This window comes from Notothenia rossii (assembly GCF_949606895.1).
Source record: "Notothenia rossii genome assembly, chromosome: 9".
Lineage (NCBI taxonomy): Eukaryota > Metazoa > Chordata > Actinopteri > Perciformes > Nototheniidae > Notothenia > Notothenia rossii.
Window position 1 is genome coordinate 32,610,400 of NC_136907.1, and position 19,501 is coordinate 32,629,900.

At 40.7% G+C, this 19,501-nt stretch overlaps 1 protein-coding gene across 2 annotated transcripts in view; it reads left to right on the top strand.

Annotated features, from left to right (window-relative positions):
• The window catches only part of opcml (opioid binding protein/cell adhesion molecule-like), a 641,537-nt gene that overhangs the window by 352,291 nt on the left and 269,745 nt on the right, over window positions 1–19,501 (top strand). Inside the window, exon 2 of one of the 2 annotated variants that reach the window (XM_079651662.1) lies at window positions 11,295–11,370. In XM_079651662.1, the coding sequence (XP_079507788.1) occupies window positions 11,295–11,370 (76 nt within the window). Of the gene's footprint in view, window positions 1–10,743; window positions 11,371–19,501 lie in introns of those variants that run through there. The other variant, XM_079651661.1, reaches the window with a different exon arrangement.

Below are 19,501 nucleotides of genomic sequence, written 5' to 3' on the forward strand. Positions count from 1 at the left end.
ATATTGCACTTTTGGCCACACCCCAATCAATAATATCTTAGCAACGTTCAGCATGGATAGGTGTTGACAGCAATGGCATGGGAAAAGGATTGTGTACAATTTGAAAAGTGTCTTCTGCTCTTCACTTAACCAGTTCAAATATTGTATGGAACCTGCAAAACAGATGAGAAGATACACTAATACTTGTACAGTTGTGATTGAAAAAATCTGTCCACATGCATTTAAACACTATAAAGTACTCAAAGCCACCTCTGTGTGTCTTCAGGACCACATTCCCATGACGACACACACATGCAGACTCAATAGGTGAAAACAATACCAGCGTTGCTTTAGCAGCTGGTAATAATGGCTCTGAATTAGCTTAAAGTGACAGTTTAAAAAGTATGCAGCTACCTAAGTCATTATCTCTTATGCGCTAACCTATTATTTAATGTGCTTCAAAAGGACATGAATATCGCCTTCTTCAGTGACCGGTCCACCCCAGGATCTGACCATACAATGGCAACCATCGTGGTCGAGGGAAACAAATGAATGAGCAACCATTCTGCGTTAAATGTGTTCATACTGACTGTCGGCAGTGTAAACATCTTTGTTACATCTTTTGTAAAATTGATGTGTGTGATCTGCAGATTGGGGGCCATTGAGAGTTTGTTACTGTAGTTTTACAAAAACTTTAAAGATTTTACATATTTGGCACTGGTTTTAAATATGCAAAGGCCTCTTACTTCGTTTTGATGGCAGCATTTATTTGCTGTGTCCCCATTTCCCATGGTAATATGGCTAATGTGTTTATTTATTATTTGTGGGGCAATTTAAATTTGTGTTATTTACTTTTTTTTCAAGATTTAAATGAAGCTCAGCGCAAGTTCTTTCAGGAAGACTGGGTGTATATACATTCACTCTGCAGCTGCATATAATCAGCTCATCACAGGCGTTCTCTTTAACCTATTACATTTCACCTCATCTCCAGCAGCCAATCAACGTGCTGCAGCCAAACTATAAAATGGTTCTCCTCTCTCCAGCAGTCAGCTGTGATTTCAGGTGTTCATGCACCTTATCATATGGCATGTGTCAATAAATGTTAAAACTAAATGAATTCTCTCCTGATTGAAACATCATGTGTTGAAATAAACAAATGCAGTTCAAAATAAAAAGTGAATTGCCTAATATTTTTGTTGTGGAATCAATTAATTTCTTTCTTTAAAGGCAAAAACATGAAAAAGCTAAGAAAAAAAACTATTGAATACAATATATTTGGAGCAACATAATTTATAAATGGTTGTCAACTTAAAAACATGTGTTCACAATGATGGTAATTAAGTACATACAACTTAAAATTCCTTTTAAATCATGTGCTAAAACAAGTTGGAACAACTTAATCTTTTGAGTAATCAACTTCAAAACTTGTGTTTATGCTATCAATTATTAAGTACTGGTAAGTGGTAATTAAAAACACCTCTGATTGTAGAGGAAAAGCCTTCTCCCCTAACTCAAATAACTTTGTTGCTTTAAGACAATTTCATTAGAAGTTGTCTTAACTCAATAAACATCGATGCAAACTGTTGCGTTGATTTTCTTTGTTGAGTCAAGGCACTTGTTTTTAGAGTGTAGAGTTTGGTGACAGTGCATGTCTCCAAACAGATCATCACAGCTAATGGTTTTATACTTGTTCCACACACACACACACACACACGCACGCACGCACGCACGCACGCACGCACACACACACACACACACACACTTCACTGTGCACTGCTGAATGATGCAGAGTTTGACCCTTGAAGGCTGTTTCTTCTGCTCTGAAATGGAATATATTTGATACATATTAATAGAATTTTAGATTTTTTGATTTGGTTTTGGATTTGTGAATGGGAGAAGTAGTAGATGGAAAACATACCAAAACACTAATTATTCAAAGTAGAGTATTTTATTTTATATACGGTAATACTAAGGAGGCATAGGCCTATATGATGATATCATGTTTAACATTATTGATATTAAAAAAGTGATTTGTTTTCCATGTCATTCGTGTGTTTTTCTTATCAAAAAGTGAAGTTATTTATTTGTAAGCTCCAAATCCAAATGCACAAAGATGTGTTGCAGGTTGAGAACTTGCTGAGCGATGCCCTAATAATTGCCATTTGTGCACAGTATAATGCACACAGCTATTTAGTTCAAGGTCATGCTTAATGACACGGTGCAGTACACATGCAGATTGAAATGCCTTACACATGAAACAGCAATGGTACATGTGCAAAAGCAAAAATAAGACACTGTCCCTGGTGAAATAATTTGCAATTATGTACGTTGACTGTATTACCTCCATTATATAAATATCTGTGTAATCCAGGTACTAGTTGCTGTTTTTCTTTTTCAGTAAATATAATCGCAAGCCCACATATCCTGTCCTCGGGCATTGATGTGTGCAAAAAGCTTTTAATTACTTTCAGCTAAAAAGTTTCCCTCACCCACACAGTATGTGGGATAGTCAGCAGCACTCCTGCAGAACACTTCTTCAAAATGTTTCCTTCAAGTTTTCACTCTTCTGTTTCACTCTGGCGGAAGTTTGCACAATCAGTTGATCTCATAAGAAAACATGACCCTTACCAAAAACATAAAGAATGGTGGTTGTAACCCAAATTCACACAAGCATCCAAGTTGTTACATGTTTATATTGTAAGCCACATTTATTCAGTGTGCACGTGTTAAAGTGTGGCAGTAGCAGACAATCATCTTATTTAACACTGATTTAAATGTGTACCCTTTTTGTAGTATGTTATACATGACCAACTGTGTATCGTGTTTTACATTACAGACAACCAATATATATATATATATATATATATATATATATATTTACTACAGTCAGAGTTAGATTAAATGGATGGATTACAGAAAACAGATCCCCAACACACGTTTGGTTTTTGGTAAACCAACAAAACTTGTAGGTGCTTCATGTGTGTCAGTGGTAGCCGCAGAGAATTAGGATTGGGGAGCTAAGGCTAGTTTCTAGCAGGTGCTAATGAATTAATTTGGACCAAGTATTGACATTTCTTTACTACATATAGTATATATATGTATGCAGTTTTTATTTGTTCCTTCTGTGTGTGCAGGGAGGTCTCAGACATTTGGCTAATGCTTCTGCATAGATCTGGCTAGATATGGGTTATAGCACTAATAATACATAATAGTAACACTTTATTATAATAATCAACTGAGGATACATATTAGATTATAACAGTCTACTAACTTTCTAATTTAGCAATATAAAATGTTGTTGAATATGCTAAAGTATCTTAACAATACCCTAAATTGTCAAACATGTGTTCATTTAATTTATATAATTTGCTCTTTCCCACTTTAAAATAATCTGTGGTATCCAACGCCACTTTTGTCCGGCGTATGTTTTGGTTAAACAGACGTTTCTATGCGGACTGAACTGTGTTTTGTAAAACAAATCAATAATATCAGTGAGCTAACTTAATCCCTAACTGCATTGACTGAATATGTCTTGCTTTCTGCACATTTTGCAGCACATATATTCCATAAAATAATTTTTTAAAGAGAGGTGTGTGACATGCCTCACATGTCTCCCTGGAAACCGGGAAATTATCATTATGTTGTGGAAAAACTTTCAAATACACATGGGAAACTATGTAAGCAGAGGATAGAAAGAAATGTCTAACTTAAGTGTGCATTGCATATAAGCGCTTTCATTACCTTGGTTGCTTGTGGCTACCAAGGGCACCATCTGAACACACAAAGACACTCTGGAACATTTCAGTATCTTTCAATGCAGAGAAAACCAGCAGTGAAGACAGAGTGGGCTTTTACTAACTTTAAAAATCCTCATGGAGAGTTATGCATATATTCATTTTAGGGAAAATAGGACGAATAATTAACCATTAATATCACTGTCTGATTGACCCCGGCTGGTGTGGAAATTGCACTATAATAGCTATTTCATATTGTGTGTGACCTATTTTTAAATATCAATCAATCAATCAATAAATCAATCAATCAATCAATCAATCAATCAATCAATCAGTTTATTTATATAGCCCAATATCACAAATGTTACATTTGTCTCAGTGGACTTCACAGTTTGTACAGAATATCAGTATGACAATACTACCTCATCTTGTACATTCCCCCAAAAACGTTCCAAAACGGCCATCCATATGTCACTGTCAAATATGATCTGAATGGTAGATTCATTCCATCCCGAGGTATTAGTTTCATGTGATTAATATTTGAATGGAAATTGCTTATTCAGATGCATTCACCTTGAACTGAGCAGGATCCATCTCTGGATGACAGTTTCTGCCTAAATAAGCATTACCGGCTGTTCCCTCACTTCAGATCTAAATTGTTTATAACCTTAGGGTTAAAGACGGCTATATTTGCCTACATACAAATGAACAATTTAAAGTTGATGAGGCTGAGATGGCGGCCATGTTGAGTCTTTTGTCCAAGACGTCTGTACTGTATTTGTGAACAGTAACCAGTGACTCTTTACTCATAAGAGTTCAAGTAAATGACCTGTATCGTTAGGTCATTTAATGTTGATGCAATCATTGTTTACCGAGTAAGATGTTGTGAAATTGTTTTGTGAAAATAACTAAATACTGCCAGATCATTTCGCTCTTCATTAGTCTTATCTCTTTGTGCTAACACAATCCATAAACATATTAGGCTTTCCCCCTAGGTAACTGCTGAAATGCCATCACCAAGCCATCATTACACAAACCATTTACAGAGCAGCAATCCCACATTGAGTTCTGCCCAGACGGATGTGTGCGACATAAACAACTTTTAATGACATTGAAATAAAGTAATGTAATAATGCAAAGGTAAAGTATTAAAGAGTTAAACTTGAACTCTTTAATAATTAAGTTAAAGTTAAAGTCTTCTTTCCTCTAGCATGGCTGTAAACACACACACACACACACACACACACACACACACACACACACACACACACACACACACACACACACACACACACACACACACACACACACACACACACACACACATACACACACACACACACAGTCCTTGTCCTTGTTTATGCCTTTCATATTAGGCTCTCATAAAGGCTGGGTGCGTTAATGCAGGAGGATTTAGCTTTGTCTTTAAAGCAGCTTTAATGTCCAGTACTTGTACTCAATAGAACTGCTACAAAGAGTTGAAATATTGACGAATTGGATACAAAAGTTGTAGAAATTAAAGGCACAGTTAAGAACCTGACACACATGTTTTATATCAATGCCGTGTTTAATTGAATTCAGACACACACACAATGGAAGGTCGTGCAGAGGTCATTGAAGGAGCCTCTGATAGTGTATCAGCATATCTGCTGGGAGCATGGAGAATATTACACCTATTGATAACACAGGATGTCGGAACATTCAAATAATTTAAGAGTAACAGCCTCTTAAATAATTCATGTCCTCAGGCCATGCATACATTGAGTGACTTTGCAACATCTCGCAGCATTAGAGAGAGAACCGGGAGGTGTGGAGCGGATCAGATGTGACAAAGACCTGCTCAACTCCTGGAGAGCAGAGAAAGACCAACCCTGACACACACAGCCTTTGTTCCACATGCTGTGACTAAGGCGTCTTGATTCAAGCTGTCTGATAACTCTGAGGCAGATGTAGTTATCTCAGATCAAAGTTGGAATCATGTGCAGCTCTTCATGCCAGGAGCACTTTAGCTGCTGCACAGCATAAAGCAGCCCTGGATCAACTTGCTATTTGATTAAAACAAAACATTTTCAGACAACAGAAGCAATCACTTTGCTTTCAAAGGCCATTGTCAGTCACACACTTCAGAAAATTAAAGATAAATAACACAGCACTTTTGTTTCTATTTCATCTTTGATCAAGGTCTCCAAATTCTTCTGAAGTTATCATTTGAGAAAGTTAGTTTGTTTGGTTGCTGTTATTGTTCCTATTGTATTCAGAAATGAATGGCAGGTTATTGTGCATGTTGGTCTGGGTTTGCTGTGAATGACCTTCAGTCTTTCTACAGTATAGGTTGGATGTTATGAAGGCACAAACTGAGTTTATGATTTAATCGAAGAATGGTTGCACAAGATTGTCCTTGTGACAGGAATAATGGTGTTTACTGGGAGGTTTCCAGATGATAGAGATGTCTGAATAAGAGACGCTGACATGTTTTTTGCCATCAAAATGATTAGTGGTATTTGAATATTTGATATTGTAAAGTAAGATTTATTTCAGTGAAGAAAAATTTGACGATTGGACTTTTAATTTAGAATGTAAATAAGTGATGGTCTTTTTAATTGTTAAAATATCCTAGTTTGTGGACTGAACACCAGGCTGACACACTGATGAGTTAACAGTTAGCTCTAAGAGAAACCGGTTGTTCAATGTTTCTGTGGAGAATGAATAAATGAAATTGGTGATGGATACCTGAATAACTGGAGAGACTCATGATGCTTTTGATATTTATTGATCAAACTGAAAAATATCCTTAACACAAACTCACCTCACACAAGGCTCAATTACGGGAATACATTTAGCAATTAACTAACACAAGAGAATGTGATGGCTCTGCTTCCTGCAATTGCCACAAACAAATTATTTCTCATTTCAAAATCATTTCACAAAACCTTTGCAGACTGACCTCAGAATGTCAGCCTCTCATGAATAAGTTGCATAACATTAGTGTCCGTGTGCCAGTGCAGTCTGAGCTCCTGCAGATGACTGAATCCATTGAGTGAGCGCTCTTTATTCAGTCTGCCCGTGTTTTTGCTCGGGTATTAGCTTGCTTTGGTCAGAGGCTGGTCCATTGTCTGCTAGCTCAGCCCATCCTTGCATGATATGAATGAAGATTAGCAGGGATTGTTTGAATAAACCACCCAGGGTCTGCTGTTAATGCGTCGCAGTAAGAAACGATGTGAATGTCACTGCATGTATAAGTGAGATAAATGAGAAACAATATCTGCCAGGATGAGCCGGACTGTGTACGGCTGCAAGCTATCAAAAAGAAGGTGATTTAAGAGAAATGGCTTTGTTCATTTGAGCATGTTAAAATCAATATGTCCACCTTCTATTTTATAAAATGGCTGGTTGATTTAGGCCACCTACTTTAGCTTTTCCTCTCTCCCTATTCATGGTTGTGATGCATCAGGAGGCAAGAGGTGATTCACGTGGGCCGTGCAACAAACAATGCCATTCTAATTTGTCATTTCTGCATGCTTGGCCCCCTCGCTGGTGGAGCTTTGGCGAGGTCACTGGATGTACCTGACCCGCTGTAAGGCGGAACAATGATAGCCAAAAACATAATGCACATGGCATGGATTGAAATGGATTGCATTGTTATTCTATCCTCTAAACACCACTGCAGAACTGCACGTCTTCCTTCTTTCTCTTGATGCTGTTGTTAAACCGTCTTTATCCTCACAGTGAATTGATAGCAGGTGCCTGCAAGGTGTTAACAAGATATGGCCAAATGTTGTAGCCTCAATCGACTGAGGGGGGGTGCTTTAGCCCACCCCCTCCCCTTAGCCGTAACTCTAATTAAGACCACATATCTAAGATTTTGCTGAGGTCAGGGAGGGATTTTAATTCAAAAACCATTAGGATGTGTTCACAGCCAGGACTTGTATTGCATCCCAGGCCGATATCATTTTAATTAAGTCTTATCTTTCCCCAATTTCTCCGGAACAAGACATCATCATCATTTCTCAATAAACACCTTCTAATAAACAGAATCACTGGTGAGGCTGCTCACATGTTACATCAAGTATTGACCACAGAATCTCAGGCTTTTGCCTAACATGCAGATCACGTTAGTCGGTTTAGTAAGGTATATGCTGCCTTGACATGGTGGGAACAGAAGACATATAGGACATACACAGGACAGGGTGGATACTGTATTCCATTGGTAATACCCTAAAAAAATACATTTACTTTAATTAAATGTATTATGTCAAAAGGCATGTGAAATGTGTTGACGTAATACATTTAATTAAAGTAAATGTTCACTGTCCACCAACATTGTGTCATACAGTTTATGTTCTGCTGTATACGAAAGTGGGCAGTACAATCTTGAGAGGGTTTCACACCTGCTAAAAGATATAATTTTATTTTTGGCACTGTATCATGCAATGCACTTAGTAACTTTATGGTGAAGAGAAAGGCTTTATTGTGAAATCAATTGTTTGTGAGACATGATTGATGGACACACAAAAGTACGCCTACTGTAGCCTGCAAATATCCTCAATGCTTTGACACTTGCACAAAAATTAGACAATAACACTGCCATGTGTCACTCCCGGTAATGGCATCCAGCCTTCAGAGCATTGCCATTTGCAGCATCCCATCCAGTTTCTTAACAGCGTGCCAAATTGATGTTAAGTTAAAGAAATTATCTTGTTCAGCCTCCTCAAGAGACTTAAAAACTGTCGAAGTAATTCTAAATGTGCTGCTGTTAGATGTGCCGCAAAGTGGCACACCCCCCCCCCCCCCCCCCCCCCAGTGGCCGGCGTCCCCTCCCTGCATACAGATGGAGCGGGAGAAGAGCGCTTTAGAAAATAAATGTGTTTTGGTGAAATGTGTACTCCCCAAAGGTTACTTTGCTCCTCACCCTAACTATCAAACAAACAACATGAACGGAACATTTCAGAATAAATTACCCATCAGCCACTTTGTATAAACTGAAACCTGACAAAAGCAAGGACCCTGGGAAAGGGTTAGAAGTGTCACAGTCACAAGTAAGAATCAAAGAGATAATGTACAACAAATACTTTTCTTATCAAAGGATTACAGCTTCTTCTTTTATACGGATAATAAGGTGCTTACAATGAAATGCTTTTAATTAAATACATCCTCAGAGATTGTTCTAATCTAAATTATAGCGTGCCAACCTTTAACACTAGAACCGCCAACGGGTAAATTTTACCCGCAGCTGTTTTTTTATTGTATGTAACTTTTTTCCCATAACATATTAAAGTCTCCCAGTCCGTGACTTTTCCTGAAAGTGTTTTATATAGCACCCTCTGTTGTTAAAAAGTGTCAATAGGAAGTCAGATTGAAAAAATCGCCAAATAAATTGCCATGTATACCCATATCCACCAGCGGGTAATATTTACCTCACAGAAAATGCAGCGTAAACATGACGTGTTGCTATAGCAAAGCCTTTTGTCTACTGCGTTTCCTTATAGATAGAGAGATAGAGAGAGAGAGATAGATAGATATATTGATAGATAGATAGAGAAAGAGAGATATATATATATAGTTATAGATAGTGTAACATCTTGGAGAATACAAGATATTGGATGACTGAGCTCACGTTGAGGACGTAATGCATGTGTGCAGGTTAAGTGCCAGTTGAATAAAGATGGACACTCGGAATGAGAGAAGTAGTCCGCGTCGTCTGTTTATGTAGACAATTATATGTCCATAGAACAGAACATTACAGATGGATCGATAGATAGTTATAGATAGATAGATAGAGCGATAGTTAGAGAGAGATAGATAGATATATTGATAGATAGATAGAGAGAGAGAGAGAGATATATAGTTATAGATAGTGTAACATCTTGGAGAATACAAGATCTTGGATGACTGAGCTCACGTTGAGGACGTAATGCATATGTGCAGGTTACGTGCCAGTTGAATAAAGATGGACACTCGGAATGAGAGAAGTAGTCCGCGTCGTCTGTTTATGTAGACAATTATATGTCCATAGAACAGAACATTACAGATGGATCGATAGATAGTTATAGATAGATAGAGAGAGAGATTGAGAGATTTGTACCTAAACAAAACACAAGTCTAACACCAATCGTTTCAATCAGCACTTGTAGCGATATTTTATACTTCATGCTATCTGCACAAACTATATCATATGAAAAGCTGAGAGTCCACAGATTCTATTGGTATAAATGTCATCCCTGTGCGATCAAAACTCACTGTTTTGTATGATAAATAAAATAACATTGTACCTTGCAAATCAATAGAGGGTACATTTTACCCGTTGGCGGTTTTAGGTATACAGCGACCTCTGGCGGTCCTAGTGTTAAAATAAAATGTCCTATGCTGGAAAAGAACACGGACATGGAGACCTAAAACTGAAGGTAACATATTTTATAGGTGTCATTCGACAAATCAAATTCAATAAGACATTAAAGGTTTTTTCCATATAATCTATAGTACCATAAAGGGTCCTACTCATGTTTCATGACAAAGCTACATATTTCAACACTGCAATCCCCTTTAAATAGATTTTGTTTTCTTATATTGCATCGTTTTTTTAACTGCAGCAAGTTCCTCCTTATGAAAATGTCTTGGGCCAAAGTAGCGTGTTTGCACCTATCTGCCACCGTATAATGTGCTAGAATTGATCCCAATTATTATGAGAGTCAATATTACACACACACTTCACACAGCAGCTCTGCATGCTTACATCACTGAGAAATACATCAACATCAGGATCTTCTCACGTGCAGGGATGCTCGCTATGAAATCATCCCAAAAGTGTCACAAACAATAATATTTGTCACGTTCCTTATTAGGAGTGTATCCTGTAAACCTCCTTAAGGGCCCGATGGGGGACCCTGGACCTGCGAACACAGCAGGCTACAGACCATATGGTCCTCATGGTACAGCCGCGGATGCTACCTGGAGATTAGAAGAGAGGGAGAGGGAGAGAGAGAGAGAAACATAGGGGGGGCTACTTCAGGAGCTATACGCACTTGGCGAAATAATCAGATCCTGAAGGGAATCCAGCTATCTGTTTACAGTGTTCGGTTTACTCAGTGAGGCTCAGAGACAGCAGGAGCAGAGACTCGGAGGACACACTCACACGCACACGCATGCACGTGCGCGCACACACACACACGCACACACACACACACACACACACACACACACACACACACACACACACACACACACTGATGCGCCTCTCACAGCATCCATTTCACGGAGACTCCAGCTCGCAGCGGAGGACACGGTGCGCATTTCTCTGAGCCACGGAGCTGCTCTCTCCTCAACTCCGTTTCCTAGGGCGGCTGGCGGGCGGAGCGACACTTTCCCCTGCTTTTATCCACACTGTTTCGAGCCTGTTTCCTTGGAGAACAGAGGAGATTCTGCATCCTCTTTGTGGAATTTGCAGCTCAACGGAATATCCGACGGTTCAAGTTTTCTTGGAAGTTGCGCAGTGACAGAAAATGAGGGGCATTTGTGGCCATTTGGCACTGCCTGGCAAATGCCTTGTGGTCCTCGGACTTAAATTGTTATTCCTTGTACCTGCAGGAGTTCCAGCCAGAACCGGAGACTCAGTATTAAAGGACAACATCACCGTCAGACAGGGGGACAACGCCGTCTTAAAGTAAGTCATTCTAACTGTATTTCATGAACACATCACTCCATCAGCTGCTCTCCTGCGCCATGGCCGCACTTCAGTTTTAGTGCGCGTTTGTACAAACAGCTAATTAAGAGCAACGGTCCAGGAGTTACTAAAGGTCATTATAATCTGCATAAAACGCACATAGGCTACCTCTTAATTTTCATATGAATTGTAACTGCGGGCTGCATGCGTGCCATGCAAGTTATATAAGGCGCCGAAGTCGGTGTTTAGCCTCTCCTGCTCATTGCCCTTGAATGTTATTGATCCCAGCGCTTAATGTCTTGTTGAGGATGCACACAGCTGAAAGCCTCACATTCAGCATGAATGGGGGGTTCACGTATTGATTTGAGGATGTGGCAAATGCAATTATGAGTTTAATTTTCAGGGCTGTTTGTTTTCGTAACACTTCATAAAATGCTTAGGTACACTGGACAGATCATTTTTATGGCATTAATACAAAACACTTGATTTTACCTCATCGAACTAAATCATATACATCTCTTATCTTATCTCCAGTTCTATCACACCATTCCCTCTCAGGGACTGACTGTGTTCTTATCTTCTCTGTCTTCACTGAGATATTCCTGTTAATGTGTGCCTATACACTGTGCTGTGGGTTATAAGCAAAGCAGGTGTGGTGGTACAACTTCAGAATCACTGAAACAACCTACACACACACACACACACACACACACACACACACACACACACACACACACACACACACACACACACACACACACACACACACACACACACACACACACACACACACACACACATAAAATGCACAATTTTGATTGTATTATTAGACAGATGCTTAACAGTTAACAGCACACATCTCTTTCGTCTTACACGTGTAATTAATAGTAAGCCATTATTTGACTACCTTGGTATGATTGAAAAAATCATACCAAAAAAAACTATGTAAAAGAAGACAAACATATTCTGCACTTTTGTAAAGGCCACCCTGACTTCAGACAGAGATAACAACCGTATAAAAGCAAACTTTGTAAATCTGTACAAATATAATGTCAGATAATCATTCCTATAAAGGGCTGCATTTATTGTGCCTTTTTCTAGCTTTGCAACCCCTCAAAGAGATTTAACATATACAGTTCAGCATTCACCCATCCACACGCATTCACACAGGCAAGGTGTCACCTGCTCAGGGAGACTAACATTAAAGCTGCCATGTCATGGCCATTTCTACTGATCATAATTCCATTGTTGAGGTCTACTAGAATAGATTTACATTGTTCAATTTTCCAAACTCACATTGGTTTCTCATACAGCATCTCTGTATAGTATGTGTATTCACTCACTTACTGCGGGGGAATATGCGAGACAGCGAGACTTAGCGTAACCCAGCCTGAACCCAGCCCGAGCACACACATACACCTGCAGCCTGGCTGTGAGTCTGCATGTGTGCTCAGAACGAGCCCAGGCCGAGCCCCGCCGCGTCTCGCCGTCTCAGGCTGAGTTCAGGCTGAGTTCAGGCTGAGCTGCAGCTGAGAAAATATTGAGTGTGTGTGTGTGAGGGAGTCACTATACCCAATACGTCACTGTACTTACTACACTATAAGAAGAAAACATTGGAACAAGAAAAATCTCCAACAAGGCGTTCTGGGGCAGCATAGACAGGTCTTCTCTGTGTTAGAGTTTTACTCTCTACAGGGTGTACTTTGAGGGTTTGTGACTCTGCAGACCGTTTACATGCAGAAAAAGCTACATAGCACACAAGGGGACGGGTAATAACCAGAAAAGCATGACATGGGACGTTTAACACACTATCACACACTCTCACACAACGTGGCCCTGCCATAGGGAGCAGCTTGGGGTTAAGCATCCTGCCCAAGGACACGTTGACTGCAGGAACAGCGATCTTGGGGTTGGAGGATGAGCACTCCACCTCCTGAACGCATGGTGCGTTCACTGTGCTGTCAGCGTGGGACACAACAGTTCAGCTGGCTGAGATATGAGCTATTTAGACCAGAGTAATCGTACAGTTTAATGACTGTTGACACAGACGGTCAGCTAACAGCTTGCCTCTGCACTTCCAGTAGATGAGGTGGAAGGTCATCGTGCACCATAGCTGCACCCTCTTACGATGGAGAGGGGGGAGTTTTGTCCAAGATGGTGTTCAGCTTATGTTCTCGAACAGAGACAGTTTTTCTCACCAGTTTATTTCCCGTTGGTGGCCTCGACTAAGTAATCTGTTGGATCTAATGAAACCAACTATTCCACTCTCCACAGTGGGGATGGTGACATCTCTAAATCCACCTCTTGCCTCTTTATCTCGCTGATATTGAGCTGCACATGCTTGCACTTGTAACAGCTGACTGGACTCCTCTGGCAGATGTTCTCCTAACCTTTGCACCCCACAATAAAGGAGTCATCAAATATGTTGTGGAGCTGCCATGACCCTGAGTTTAATCATAAAAGCAGAGATGTAGCGAGTAAATACAGTAACCCATCCAGCTCTGCATCCAGCCAGCAATCTGCCCAGGAGTGAGCTATTCGGCCCATAACCCAGGAAGCATGCTGTCCACCTGCATGGCTTTGTGCTTCTCCCTGAGCATGAGGGTGGTGTTCAAAGCACCACAAAAACCAGGAACATCATTGTCCCTTTGTTTCCTGGCCTCAGCTGGTGCATATCATAGCATTTTTCACAAATCTGGGAGCTAACTGAGAGGATCCTGGAGCTCCCTGGGGCTGTAAGGACTTACTGCCCCTCTGTGAGGAGCTCCTAGCTCCCCCAGGCCCGGTCTCTGATGCAGGGGCTAAGGGCAGATGGCTGCTGAGTTATGGATCCCTGGAAGGGGGGCCTGGAGCAGGAAGTCACAATACAATTCACTGTATGGTCCTCATAAGGACATCGTTTTGGACTCCTGCAGTTCCACAAAGATAAAAAACCCAAAACATAAATACTACGTTGTACACTTTAAAAGACAACTGCATATTCAGACATGACATACACTACATGTACACAGTTTGCATATACACACATACACACAGACAACATGACGCCTTATTGCACAAACTCCAACATTTAAACTATACATTGCATTTGTTTGTTGAGAAGTGTTATGGACATTGGCAGGAATGAGTGTTGTTAACGGTTTAGCCTACTTTTAGGGACCCTAAATCTCTGCAGGAAAGAGCTGGAGCTCTGCCTGATGGATATGAGGTGGATCAGATGCCTGTTTAATGAGTGACTTCTCATAAATGTTTTGGGGGGGTTGATCGACAGTCTGTACGAGGCGAACAATCTTAGTTTTAAGCTGCACTGTGAGGTAACCATACCAAGCTGTGATACCTGATAATGCTCTCCATCAATGCGATGTAGAATAAAAGCACTTCTGCTCTTGGATGGGAAACTGGAGATGAGGTTGGCTTTGGTGTTGATCTCTTATATGATCAAAATAACAGGAAGAGTAGACAGTTCAAAATTCTATTCACTGAAATGTTGTCTGGAAATGTCCAAATGCAATTTCGGTTTTTAGATTCCACATTTTGCCAGACAAAAAGGGCTCTCGTTTATGTGATATTTAGAAGTCAGTATGTCACATTTGTGAAATAACTCTATGGTAAAGTGACTTCAAATCACCAGCACAGGAGTTACCCAGCAACACGCAGGCTTCATTTCAGATCAGGAGTCTGGTTCTGTGAGCCAATTCACTGAGGCTGTTAACTGCTTTCAGGACACAACATTAGAGCGATCCTCACAATATGTTTTAATGAAAGAATGTTACATCTGAATGGTTTCCTGTCGCTGGCAAAATTCCTAGGGTGCTATTTTATTTCTACAGGGCTATTATTAAGACAGTCAGGGGCAACACAAAACAGAATCATTCTCACGTAAAGAAAGCCACTGCCAACATAAACTAAAGCAGATGTGAACAAGTAGTCAATAGTCAGTTTAGCTTCGGTTGCCATGCTAACATCACCCATTTTATACCAGAGAAACTTTCATAACAGTGTTGTGATGCCAAACAGCATCAATTCAGACTGACACACATTCACTTAAGGGGAACTGGGGATATGTATCAGCTGCTTGTGTGACAGTCAGACAGTGAATACATTAGAGCAGCCGCTGCAGTGTGAGCTAACCCGGAGCTAACGGGAGAATAAACTCCCGTGGAAGAGCAGCCAGCACTGCAGCGGTCGGTAAATGCCGCTGAAACACATTAATAAACAGTGAACCACGGCACTCTGGAGAAAAGCATAAGCTTGGAGAAGTCGTTATTTTATTTAATATGGCTTCGAGTGATTAAAAGCAACACGATCATCGACCCGACGCAGTCCCCCGTTGTTGTTGTTGTTGTTGTTGTTGTTGTTGTTGTAGTGAGTGACGTAACGCCGTTGGGGAGCAAATCAGCGACGTAAACGTTGACTTCATGACGCAGCAGCGGCAGCACCCTTCGGGCTCTGGGCGGTGTGAACAGAGCGGGAGCAGAAAAGGGAAACCGGAGCTGAACCAGAAAAGCTCTAGCACAGAGCTGGAACGGGAAAAGCGCTGGTGTGAAAGCCGCATCTGTGGTTGACCTGTGCAGGGCTATGGACAGATGCCTGTCTGACACCTGAAGAGTCTGAATGGTGAACCCCCCTCCCACCCTAGTCCTCCACACCTACCAGAGTCTGTGGTCACACCACTCATCCTACCCCAGGGCCGGACTGGGACAATAAGTCAGGCCGGGAAGTATACACCCAGCCAGGCCACTACCAGTTTTTTTTGTGCCATTTTGCTGGATTTATTTGTCAATATTTACAGCGTTGCTGCCCATAGTGATAGCCCTATAATTTAAATCTACTACCCAAAAATAAACATATGGACATGGGTCACTATTTAATTTTTTTTGAAGATCGGGCCTGTCCTACCCGGTCCTTGTCTGACTGTGGATAAACATGTAGGACACATAGATATTGTAAGACTGACCTCTGCTTGCTAACCACAGTCAGACAGCTCCCATCATGCCTTGTGTTCCTCTGTACGGGGTAAGCCACTGCTAGCATGCAGGAGCGTGGTGGACTTAAACCAAAATGTCTCTTGGTTACAGTACTAAAGCTTGAATGGGTGGTGTTACAGATCAGACCTGCAGCCTGGGGGCGGGTGGTGAGCCCTGTCTTCTCTATAACCATTATCCACAAGAAAAGCATGACCTAGCACTCAGGTTTAATGACATCAAGGCCATCTCACAGCCTGCGCCCCCCCCCTCCCCCCTCCCCCCTCCCCCCTCCAATGAGGAGCCTACACCCCGGCTGCCACTGCTGCTCTGCTGCTGCTTCAGGACAGCTCTGAACATATGAACTGAGGGACACTACTGTCCCTCATTGTCACTTCTGCACTGCTCTGTCCCTGACAGGCGCTTCATAATGTGGCGGTGTGGACCCTCACAGGTGGGCTGAGGTAATGTGAGGCTGACTGTTGGCACACTGTCTCTCCCATTAAAGGTGCCGTCACACTACAATTGGTGTCCTTTGCTTGAAGAAGGTTTGTGAGTTGAACTCCTTCCTGTACTAATAGAACTGCTCCTTGCTTTGGGAATGAGTGAGATTGTTGCAGCATTAGCACTTCTAACCACCCCGCTCTGTGAGGAGTGACTTTGAGGACAGGCTGATGCAGCATGATCAGGGTGAGCACCTTCCTCTATTGTCGGCTTACACTGGAGTGGAGATGTTAGGGCGCTAATTACATTTGCATTCATTGGCTATGTATACAGCAGCCTTTTGATTGATTTGTTCCAACACTGCTAATTTATTTGCACATTTAGATTTCATGGCTCCAGCCAACAGTGATGATTGAACAAGATTTTCGTTCAAGGAAACTTTGTTTGTGTTTTTCTAACATTTTAGAGACTATACATCAATTGATTGAATAGTGAACATAATTTACAGTAAAGTAAAGAAGAAAATGCTTTTAATTGGTATAACATTTCCTGGATAAAAACGTTTTGCATGTGTTTTCGTCAATGAGAATTATTGGGATAATTATTAGTCATTCAAGAAAGGCAAGAAATAATTAGACTTACGGTATTCTTTGCAACCCAAAAATAAGAAAACGTTTGTTTTTCTGATTTATTATTTTCTCTATAACCATATCTAACAGGATCATTGTCTTTGTAGAAGTCACAATTTTGCGACCTTTATTTTAACTGACACACACTTGCCCCATGGCTTAACTTAAAATGAATAATTTATATGTAGTACCTGCTTGTGTTTTCTTTTCTCATATTAGACCTTTTGCGATTTTGTGTTTTTTTATGACAGACTGAGTATACATATATATGCTACATATTTAAATGTATATCTAGTAAAACCATAGAAATGCCTTTGTCAATCAGATTTTTGTTCTAAGCATCCCTGTCCCCCAAAAACCCCTGCCCAGTCATTTTCAAATCTCACTCAGAAGTGATGAGAGTACTTTCCTCTAATGACCAGGTGGGTATTATTTCCAACATGCATTACAGCTAGCACTTGTTACATGGAGATATGCAGGCTCTTCTGATTGAATGGCTGCTTTCAAAATAAATGACACAAAGGCCTTCCCTTAATTGTAGCCTTTTCAGAAAGTTGCTCAATGTTCTTCATTAGAGGATTCATTAAATATGCAAGGCTTGTGCTGATTCCTAACAACCATTCAAGGATACATATTTCATTTAGTGTTTTATTATATACTACAAACTTCTGTACGAAAGCTTTAAGCCAAAAATAAATATTCAAAATAAGAAGCAACTGGAGGTGGATACCCGACATACTTTCCCTCTAGCGTTTTGCTTTTAATGATGTAGCAAACACTCCTTGTACCTAGGTTTGGTCTGTTTTGTCTCAGAGGTAGTTGGACAGAGACTGACTACTGTAAATGTTATTTCAGGATCACAAATATATTTTTGATATAATACATCAGTGTAAAGGAAAGTTTTGGAGCAGACTCGGAACACAAATGCCTGTTCAGTTTCTGTTGGAATGTGAAGGGTTAAATGAAAGAAGCTCCTTTGGCCGTCTCTGCGAGTACTTACTCGTGAACTTACTGTGAAGAGAGGAGCTGATTGGTGGTCCTGCTGTAAATTCACTGAGGGCCCGCTATGGTAACTCAATGAGAGAGTAATGTCAAATGACAGTACAATTGACCAATCATATGTTCCTTCTAAATGGGTGGGCTTTATTTTCGCAGAATTTATGACAAGTTCCGCCCGCTGAGAAGTTTATGCATGTGTATAAAGTGGTGCAGTGACGCGTCCTAAAACCCGGAAGTAAGCTGCGCTCGGGTTCCCTCGACAGAAAGCATTGGGATTTCTCCATAGGGTTTTGGAAAATGGCTTGAAATAAGGTCTGTGAGATACTGTAGAGGTCTGAGAGACGAACCTGTTAGATAAATGCACGTTGTGTTCATCCGGATAATATCCACATGTCTACCCTACTTTTATTATTTTCGAATCATAAATCTAATCGATAGATTTATGATCGATAGATTTATGATTAGCATAAGTTTGTTCATGATGGCTCACTTCAGTGATAGTGATGACATCGTTGCGAAATTATTAACCGAGTCATTTTCAAGATTGAGTTACAATGATAAACTCAAGCGGCAAAGGATCAGCTGCATGACCCGCCATCCAGTGCTTCATCCAAAAGGACAGGAGGATGGACTTTGTGTTTAAGGGATTTGATCATCAAAGGTAGGCCTAAGTAATTTTCAATGTGGGCCGCCATGCCGACTTAATTCATTTATAATTGTTACTTGGCTGTAGGTGCCCTGTCATGATTGGTGTTTAGATAAATGGTGTTGTTTTGTGTGGTAGAGGGTCGCTGTCATCAGTGGCGTTTCTATGTGTTCAAAACTGGGGGGGCAGAGAGAGGTGGGGGGGAGAGAGAGAGAGGGGGGAGGAGAGAGAGGGGGGGAAAGAGAGAGAGAGAGAGGGGGGGAGTGTAAAATTACATACTGAAGACCACACAGAGCAACACTGTGAGCGCATACATTTACGTACACAGCGTGGGGATGTCATATTGTAATGCACCTTAATATATGCAGTAAAGGGCACCATCACAAAGCAATTCTTAACAATAACAACAACCGTAATGCTTGAGCATTAAAACACCATAGACTGTAAAT